At 31.6% G+C, this 10,886-nt stretch overlaps 1 protein-coding gene across 1 annotated transcript; it reads left to right on the top strand.

Moving 5' to 3' along the window:
* The first annotated feature begins 6,926 nt into the window (after positions 1-6,926).
* Positions 6,927-10,311, top strand: LOC145164574 (uncharacterized). The gene is made up of 4 exons (XM_079083285.1): positions 6,927-7,292; positions 7,399-7,596; positions 7,678-8,704; positions 8,774-10,311. Exons 1-4 carry the CDS (start codon positions 7,251-7,253, stop codon positions 10,309-10,311), a joined length of 2,805 nt encoding a protein of 934 aa, XP_078939411.1. The 5' UTR covers positions 6,927-7,250.
* Positions 10,312-10,886: the final 575 nt, after the last annotated feature.

Raw genomic sequence — 10,886 nt, 5'->3', positions numbered from 1 at the left:
TTTCTAAGCGGATATATATAATTATGAATTATAATTGGATTATGACTTAACTGTGGGATGAAGAGTAAGTTTAGTTGGAATGAGGTCCAAGCAAAAAAAAAAAGACACAATATACTACAAAATAAGAATACACTACTTTATAAGTTGAAATCTAATATTATTGGATGAATGAGTTCATTGAAAAACTATGTTGATTTCTGTCATTCAAAGATCAAATAGAAATCTTTGGGACTTTGAGAGTATACTTAATCGAGTTAAGAGACTCTGTGTCACGAAAGAACACCAATCATGTAGTCCAATATATTTAACTATACCTAGAGTAAAGTCAAATATGGAGATGATTGTATTCGCAGAATTCACACAAATTAAGTTTAGTCGAACCCATTAATAAAGCCTTTCTTCTAAGCTAAGTATGAATGGTCACACCTCAGCTATAAGACTTTATTAATATAGAAATGGGATTTTGATTTGGATTTTGTATTTTGATATTGGAACATTGGAACAACAAATATTATATAAGATTTTGATATATTGGGATATAATTCTAACATCAATACTTGTTGTGTGCTATATTAGCATGTTTAATCAATGAATAATCTTATTATTCTAAAGGTTCATAGTCAGTTATAATTGTGGGAGAAATTATGACGTAAGACTAATATGAATTGGATTGGTTGACTTTCACAAGATGAAGGTAGGCAATGGGTTGTAACCAAGTTTCATAAGTACATGTCAAAGAACTGGTATTGAACTGACCCGCATCAAGATCATCTCATGGATCACTATCGTGAATGATATTGGATTAAAAGGTACTATCTTTGTATCCTTAACACCTGAGATACATAGTGGGACACAAGTGTAGAGAGTATTGTGCTTAGATATGGCCAAACGTTGGACCTTAACCGAGCAGTTATAAAAGCCATTTTTCAGGTATGGTATGAACTATACAAGAGGCTTATGTAGTCAAGATGAGATTTATTCCTCTTATGTGTTGAGTCTTAGACATCTTTGGTGCCTTACCAAAAGTTGAACACCTAATGAGATTGATCGCGATATGTATCTCATGGTCAACATGATGTCTATGACAAAGGGATCACTAATAAAGTTACCTTATACATCAATTGTAGCTTTCAGCTTTTTGGGAATTAGGCATTGATAAAATGGCACAAAGTTGTATGTTGATGGGGGCACTGAAATGTTGCTAGACGTTCACCACTTTCTATATCAATCTAATATAAATCTTGCGCAAGTGGGAGATTGAAAGATCTAGCATGCTCAAAAATCTAATGGGTCACACTAACAACAAATTGGTATAATTAATTATTTATTAAAACTGATTTTCATAAATATTCAATAGACTCTTATAATTGATTGCAAATTATTTATTTCTTGGAAATAATAATTTTCATTAGCAAGTAAAATTATATAATTCATATGGTATGAATTATTAAGTCATGCACAACATTTTGGACTAGATAAATTCTTTTTTCTTTAAAAAAAAGTTAAATTTATATTTTATAAACTTGGGTTATAAAATATAATCATTATATCTTCTTTTATGAAGATATGGCAGCAAATTGACTAGGTTAGTCAAGGTATGGCTTTCAAGTTTAAATAATCAAAAGTAATGTCTATACCATACAAGCATGGGAGACATTCTAGCTAGTAGAAGTATGGGTGCTTAATGTTTAGAGACCCATGTATATTGTGTATGTTATATAAATGATTGTGAGGCTTTCATTATTTGGTCTTAACACACACAAAACCGTAAGTGCTTATACACTTCACACTCTATCTAGTTTTGATTCATCTCTTGAAGAACTTACTTGCTTTTGATGCGCTCTTGAAGTTCATATTGGTTATGAATGTTAAGCTTAATAGATTTAGAGTTTAAGGCTAGCATTTACATTAAGTTTTTCTTCTTGTTGGTTTATCTAAAGTTCATCATTCTTCATCAACTTCCAAGCCTCCCAAGAGGATCCAAAGAACTAGAAAGGTTGTCTTTTGTTATTCTTGTTCTTTGGTTGTGTTTCAATCTTTCTACAGCTTGCAAGATGATCCTTGGTGGGTTTAACTTGTTTATGTTATTCAAAAAATGATTAAGTCTTCCGTTGCTAGATTTTATGTTTTTGAAACTAATTTTTGAATAATAACCCAACATGTATTTTCTGAGAAGATATGGATTTTGGTGGGACTTGGTCATTATTTTCCAAGAGCACAAATTATGTTTGTTATGGTAGAAATGTTAGATCTGGAGAGCTTATTTTTTTTCGAGCAGACAAGACTTCATACATGGCACTACATGCAAAAAAAAACATCAGATATGGTGAAGAGCATGTACGTTTCTCAAATTCAAAGTCAATTAAGCCTTTAATTCTCTTATAAATTGAAAGACAACCAATCTCCACTCTCCATTGTGGACGTGTAAATTAAACACTCCAACCATTCACCAACACATCATCCATGACGGGCCCCACCTGCACTCTCATATGCAGCGCCCTTTGTGTCGGTTGTGGTCTTGACTAAAGAAAAAATCACTGACAGTTGTACTTCAAGGTCAATTCCCTTCTCTCTCTCTCTCATTAATTACTCCAGATGTTGCCAACATTTCTTTTACCAGATTCCTTTTTGTGTGAGACAGCTTTCACCTATTGAAGTCAAACCCAGTTTTTTTCCATATGTATTTAGGGTACTCCTATTAACACGAATAAATTCGTGTATAAGCAATTATTAGATTAGTTTGATTAATCGATCCCATCATCTCAGTTATATAATTTCAATCGTTTTCAAAAAAAAAAATCATTTTATTCCCTTTAAATTAGATGAAAGTTACAAAACACACCCTTATATTTTTTTATTCTATCACATTTCAATAACTTTATTATATATATATATATATATATATATATATATATATATATATATATATATATATATATATATAACGCTCGTAAGTTAGGGCTAGATATTTTAAGTGATAATTATTGATTTTATTAAATAAAAAAACTCACGAATAAAATAATTGTTCGTCGTACACGTTGCGTACTATATAAATATTTATTATATACACGTTATGCGGACAAATATTAGGGGGATATTAGGACCTCTAAACAGGTCTGGTCCAAGGTCCACCAATTTCTGCAAACCTAATTCGGTCCAAGAGACGGTCTGGTCCAGTTCGGTCCAAATATACATCCCTACAATCGTAGTAGATAAACTAACATTCGGTATGCTTCAACGAGTTGTATCATATGCACTTAAAGTTGTACCAGTCCAACGGGTACACGAATGGCCCAAATGGGTTTTTGAGAGTACGCCCTACATACATCCTATTACATCCAACGTACTTCCTATTCTAAGCAAAGATAGTCCATCAACATGTTTTCCACTATGGCTTGGTCCCCAAGACATCTCAACTCATAAAGTTGTTGTTATTGCTCTTGTTAGAGGTGATCATTATGTGAAGGTTGATTTACATGGAGCATATCCAATGCCTACTATTTTACCACTTTGGCGTCACAACAGATCATCACGGTCTGCTGGATGAGAAACTGTTTATGCTGCTCGCCTGACTTCTTACATTTCTCCATTTGCAACACACAGTAATTGTAACAATTCTACAGTTATAATATCTGATAATTAATAAAATCAAATTTATGTTTTATTGTTTATAATTATTAAGATCTCTATAAATTAAAAAAAAAATTGTTTTTTTTAATTTAGCAAACTTATATATGTGCGATTCTAATGTTTCTAAAAAAAAGATTAAATATTTTGAAGTACAATCTAGAAACTAATCACAGTCTACAATATATATATATATATATATATATATATATATATATATATATATATATATATATATATATATATATATATAAAAGTTTTAAAAAGTGTAAGGTTTGATTTGAAAATAAATACAAGTATAAGGTATTGAATTGAAAACTTACATCTTCTTTAATTTTTAACAACAGCCTATGCAAATTCAATTTAATATTATTAAAAATAGTCAAATTTGTTAAGTGATGTATATCAAATCAATCGTGTCTTCGTACATTTGGAATTCAATTCGTGTGTTTAGAATTACCCATAAAATACATATATCGATGAGCAGCCACTAACCATATTGGTTGTGCTAATTAATTATTAATAATTAATCCATTCTCCCTTCTTTTACGAATTAATGTCATTTGTCAAAGGTGACAGGGTGATTGCTTAATCCATAATAATTAGCTGTTCGTGGTCATCCCAAGACTATCATTTGCTTTTGTAATTTTCTTCTTTTTGGTCAATAGCTTCGATTAATAATTTAATACATATATTAATGAGCAGCCACTAACCATATTCGCTGTGCTAATTAATTATTAATAATTAGTCCATTCTCCCTTCTTTTACGAAGTAATGTCATTTGTCAAAGGTGATAGGTTGATTGTTTTTTTTTTTTTTGGAAACGACAAATATATTATAAGAAAAATACCTCACCTAGCAACTAACTAGACGAGGGACTAATAACAACATACAAAAGTGTTTAGACGATTACAAGCCAATAAAATGAGAGACTAACCACTTGTCCAAATTACAAATTACATTTTTACCCCTGTGTTTAAACCAATAGAAGACCATAGTCTTAATGCATTCAGTCCCGTGTAGCGATGAAATACCCTCCTTTTGAAATAGTCGTTTGTTCTTAAACCGCCATAGATTCCATAACATTCCGTAGCATATGGCAGCTAACCTTTTCCTTTTCTTCGGACAACTTCCCCATGTGGCTACAACATGAAGAAGGTCTCTAGTGTTCATTATTGAGTTTTGATCGAGCTTTACTCCACACCAGCTCATGATATTGTTCCTGATCATAGACGCAAACGGACAATCAATAAGAACATGGTCTGCACTTTCCGGTTGACCGATACAAGAATTGCACAACAATAATTTGACCTTAATACACCTAGTCTCAAAAGCAACAGCTACGAGTATTCTATCTTGTGCAGCTCTCCAAATGAAGCTTAACACCTTGATTGGGACCACCTTACTCCATTGTATTATCGAAGTGCCCGGAATGTTCATAGGATGTTTGCCAATAATCTTTCTAAGTGAGCTAACAGTGTACGTGCCATCGCCCGTTAACTTACATCTCCAATGGTCTGCTCCATGACCTAGGCGAATGCCAGAGATGTCGTTCGTAAGCGCTCTGACAGCTGGCTCTAACCTAAGATCAGGGGGCGAGACTTCCAATTCCAAGAGATAGTTGATCCTGAGATTCTGTCAACTACTGAACACTTTTTTCTGGAATCCAATTCAAATAGGGAAGGGTATTTTGCTTTTAAGTTCCCTGAACCTGACCATGAATCGTACCAGAATAGAGTTTCGTTTCCTGCTTCAACTACCACCTTGAATACATCGTGAACTTCCAATCCATAATAATTAGCTTAGTCCATAATAATTAGTTGTTCATGGTCATCCGAAGGCTATCATTTGCTTTTGTAGTTTTCTTCTTTTTAGTCAATAGCTTCGATTAGCTTTTTTTAATGCAATATGTAAGTAAATCAATATATAGTTTTAGTGAATTTTGTTGAACGGTAGCCGAATATATTAAACACAAAACAATACAAAAGTAGCAAAAAGCTAGAAAACAAACACAAATTAAGGCATGATTGGGTTTTGTAACCACGCAACCCAATTGATCATAGCCTTAGAGTTACAAAAAGAAAACCAACGAAACGAAGATTCAACAACAAAATCAAACAAAATTTCTTTTTTAGGCTTAGTAGAGGAGAAAGTTAGACCATTCTGATATGTCCATAACACCCAAATATTGACTAGGAAAATAGAGTCAATGATCGCTCGTTCCATTCTAGCAACCGGCCTTGCATCCACCCACTCAATCATTTCAACCGGCCTTCCATCATTTCCCAAACCCAAATATTGACCAGGAAAATAGTTTCAGTGAAATTATTTTTACATATTCAAAGTGAATGATTTTTGGTTGATATGAATGGAGTTCCGATCTTCATCTCTGGAGAGAAGCATACTCTTAAATCTTGATATATGGCATACTATAAGAGTTATAGATTTCGCTTAAAATTGTCGATTGTATATTAATGGTATATATATAGTACATAAATACAAGATATTGTAACTAACTAGCCATACAAATAGTGATTTAAAACTTAAATCAAATCTAATATAATTATATTGAATTATTTCTAATACATACATTTATGCATCGTATACTAAAATGGATTATTATGTAACACCTTCACCAAAGGTGGTTGTTGGAATAGATTTGTACGAGGTGCTAGTGTCAAGTTTCCACCATTTGTAATAGAACTCCAAATATATCTTACAACAAAAGTATTAATCTACTAGTCCTCATTGATGATGTGACGAATCCAAAAATAACTTCTACTCATAATCTTGTCAAATAACGTTGAGAATGTTGGAATGTGAGGGATCCTTCTACAATAAACGAATAATAGTTTGTGGTGTATGAGTGAAAAAATTTGATGCTTGAGTGAGTATATGTGAGATGGGTTGATAGATATGTGAATGTCTAGATAATGTACAAGAAGCTTGTCTTTGTTACAAGACTCATATGAACAGTTGGTATAATGTTAACCACCATCAAAATGGTCGAGGGGGGACACATGAGCAGAAAACATTTCCAAATAGAGGCATTAAATGAAAAATGATAAAATATATTAAAAACTCAGGGTCCTCCTATATACACGAATTTTTCGTGTATTTGTTGCATTGAATTGCGTGCCGAATTATTTTATCGATAAATATGTGTGCCGATTAATATGTGTGCCGAATTATTTTATCGATAAAATATAATATTACAATTTTATACCTTCGGTTTACATTGTAGTTTTAGAAAAGACCTTAGATTTTATCAATTTAAATCTTAAACCCTTAAAACTTTATTAATTTTGAAAACTAACAAGTAGAAACATATTAATTATTCATAAAAGTTGTTTAATTAAAATGATCTCATGAATACATTTATAAAAAAAGTAATAATGAATATTATTAAATATTAATAGAAAAAAATTAATTTGTTAAATAAGAAATATAAACTATGAAACATTAACAAAAATAGAAGGGATAAAAATAAAAATTTGGTTACAATTTCTTTCTATATATAGAGGATTCGTATTTCTTATATGGTACATTGAAAGCGACTTGCTGAAAGTAACTTTCCTTAAAAGCAAATATATGATATTTGTTAAAAATATAGATTTTATTAAATGACAAGTTGGAAAGAATGGATGGGTGACACATATTATGAGGTATTTGTACTTAACCTTTCTTATTATTATTATTATTATTATTATTATTGTTATTATTATTATTATTATTATTATTATATATTTTTTTTCTCTTTGTTATGTTTAGAGAGATGATATTCATCCAATGGAGACAAATGAAATAGATGAAAATAATAGCTTCAATGAAAGTAACTATTTTTTCGACGACACATCACCATTCGAAACGGATATTCATCCAATGGACACAAATGAAACATATGAAAATGAAAGTTTGAACGAAAGTCGTTATTTCTTTGATGACACGTCACCCTTCAAAACAAATAAGGTATAAATTCATTAGTATGTTGTTACTGTAATGTAAGCATCAAGTGGATTTGTCTGCTACTGATAATAATATAATTGTCAGGTGTTCAATTCTCGTCAAGAATTGATGGATTGGGTGCAAAATATGGCAAATACTTTAGGTTATGTCATCGTCATAAAAAATTCTAAACGTAACTTTAATGTTGTATTTCAATGTGACCGTGGAGGTACATACAAAAGTACACAAATCTCCAAAAAAAAAACAGGGACAAAAAAAATTAATTGTCCATTTAGCCTACAGGGTAAATATTCGTCAGTAGATAATTCTTGGAAGATAAAAATGATATGTGAATTTCATAACCATGAGCCGTCATTATATTTAGAAGGTCATCCTTATCCACGACGACTAACTGAATATGAATGTCGAATAGTGGAAGATTTGTTGAAAAAAAATGTCAAACCAAAAGATATATTATCTGCACTAAAAAACCTAAATCCGAAAAATGTATCTACTCTCAAAACTATCTACAATGCAGACGAAAAACTTCGACGTAGGGAGAGAGAAGGTAAAACTCAAATGCAAGGTGTTATGGAATTTCTAGATCAAAATGGATATGTTTATTATAGTCGTGCAAATGTTTTGACAAATAAGTTAGAAGATTTATTCTTTGCTCATCCAAGATCATTAGAAATATGGCGTGCATTTCCACATGTCTTGTTAATGGATGCAACATATAAAACAAACAAGTACGGGATGCCTCTATTGGAGATTGTTGGTGTAACTCCAACAAATATGACATTTTCCATTGCATTTGTGTACATGCATGAAGAAAAACAATCCAACTATGTTTGGGCTTTAGACTGTCTAAAATCGGTAATGGAAGGATGTATGTTGCCGCGTGTTATTGTGACTGATAGAGAAATGGCTCTCATGAACGCATACACTATTATATTTCCAGATGCTAAAGGATTACTTTGCAGATGGCATATAAATAACAATATCATGAAGAAATGCAAATCATGTTGGGATGTTCTTTATACGTCATGGACGAGGTTGGTTAACTCTGAAACAAAGGAAGCATACAACAAGAATTTGGCACAAGTTGAAAAAACTACGAACAATTATCCAGGTATTTTTAAATATACACTATAATATGTTATAAATCATTACATCAACTGAAATTTTTTATGTATTTCAGATGCATTTTCTTATCTAAACAAAACATGGTTGACACCACACAAAGAAAAGTTTGTGTCTGCATGGACCGATAAGTTTCTTAACTTTGGCAATCACACAACTAATAGAGCTGAAAGTCAACATGCCAAGTTAAAAAGATATGTCGAAACATCAAGATCAGATATCGCCAAATCATTGAAGCGTATTGCTGATGTTGTTGAGTCACAATACACAGGTATAAAAGCGAGTCTTGCGCATAACAAAATTTTCATTGTACATCGGTACTACGAAATACCACATCTAAAGGTCATTGTGTATATTTCTTATGAAAATTGTGGATGTCAAGTACGTACAAGTTATGGGCTGCCATGTGCGCATGAACAAGCTATATTTGTTAAAAAATGTCATTGTGTACCGCTTCATTCAGTAGATAAGTTTTGGAAGAAACTTGATTTATTAGAATGCAAATCGTTAGAAGATGATAAATTGGGTTGTGCAGTTGAGGTAAATATGTTTAATGCTCATTACGAAAAACAATCAAGACCTGTTAAGTTAAGTTTAGCAAGGAAGTTACTAAACTTAATCACGCCGTCAACAACTTCAGTTTCTGAACCTGCTACTCACAAAAATACTCGTGGGCGCCCCTCCTTAAAGAAGAAACTTTTCAAGAAAACCCATATCGATTTAAACCACGACCCACCAACTCAACATCCACCACCTCAAGATCAACCGACTCAAGCGCCACCAACTCAATATCCGTCTCGACGTAGCATTTCTACTTATACGCCTGATTATATGCGGTCTAATTTGTTTGATCTAAACCAGGAGCCGGATAGGCACAGTACGTACTCGTTCCGAGAACCTCCAATGTTCAACTCAACTTTTAATCAGGAACAATCGATGCATAGCTCGTACTTCAACCAAGAACAAGTAATGTATAATTCAGATCCACTTATGAATGAAATTCCGTATGAATTTCATCCATATGTCACAAACATACAAAACGTGAGGGGAGATGGAAATTGTGGATTTCGTGCAATAGCTGCGTGTCTCGGTTATAGTGAAGATAATTGGCGTCAAATCCGCTTAGATTTACAGAATGAGTTGTTAGCACACCCAGCTGAGTACGCACAGATTTTTGATTACGATTTAAACACCATACACCACTCATTGAATTTCAATGGATCACATTTCGCACCAACAGATCATTGGTTGATTATGCCGGTCACTAGCTTTCTCATTGCTAACAAGTATAATGTAATAGTTATTTTTCTAAGCAAAGATAGTCCGTCAACATGTTTTCCACTATGGCTTGGTCCCCAAGACATCTCAACTCATAGAGTTGTTGTTATTGCTCTTGTTAGAGGTGATCATTATGTGAAGGTTGATTTACATGGAGGATATCCAATGCCTACTATTTTACCACTTTGGCGTCACAACAGATCATCACGGTCTGCTGGATGGGAAACTGTTTATGCTGCTCGCCTGAATTCCTACATTTCTCCATTTGCAACACACAATAATTGTAACAATTCTACAGTTATAATATCTGATAATTAGTAAAATCAAATTTATGTTTTGTTGTTTATAATTATTAAGATCTGTATAAATTAAAACAAAATTGTTATATATGTGCGATTCTGATGTTTCTAATATATATATATATATATATATATATATATATATATATATATATAGAGAGAGAGAGAGAGAGAGAGATGTTCAAGACTAAAACCATTAAATAATAAAATAAATAAAAAATAAACATAAATTAGTAACTTTCATTAATTATTAAATGCCTTTAATTTCATTAATTATAAGGCTTAAGGAATATGTGGCTGTTATGTACCTAATATTAGGTATAGATCCATTAAAAACAATATAGTTTTAATAAAATACAATCAAATCTCTCTACTATCTTTCTTGTATTCATTTTCCATATAACTCTTACCTATATATATATATATATATATATATATATATATATATATATATATATATATATATATATATATATATATATATATATATATATATATATATATATATAAGCTAAAGTTTCAAAAAGTATAAGGTATGATATGAAAATCAACTATAAATATAAGGGCATTTAATGAAAATTGTAAAGTAAACAT

Source organism: Lactuca virosa, chromosome 3, assembly GCF_052849685.1.
Source record: "Lactuca virosa cultivar CGN04683 chromosome 3, Lactuca_virosa_CGN04683_v6, whole genome shotgun sequence".
Lineage (NCBI taxonomy): Eukaryota > Viridiplantae > Streptophyta > Magnoliopsida > Asterales > Asteraceae > Lactuca > Lactuca virosa.
This window is presented reverse-complemented; position numbering and strand designations above follow the sequence as displayed.

What these genes read in the sequence shown, in the direction of transcription:
- LOC145164574 (XM_079083285.1), top strand. Translation starts at nt 7,251, where the DNA reads ATGACAAGTTGGAAAGAATGGATGGGTGACACATATTATGAG. An exon ending in TGGGTGACACATATTATGAG is followed by an intron (nt 7,293 to 7,398) that starts GTATTTGTACTT and finishes TGTTATGTTTAG; the next exon opens with AGAGATGATATTCATCCAAT. An exon ending in CACCCTTCAAAACAAATAAG is followed by an intron (nt 7,597 to 7,677) that starts GTATAAATTCAT and finishes TATAATTGTCAG; the next exon opens with GTGTTCAATTCTCGTCAAGA.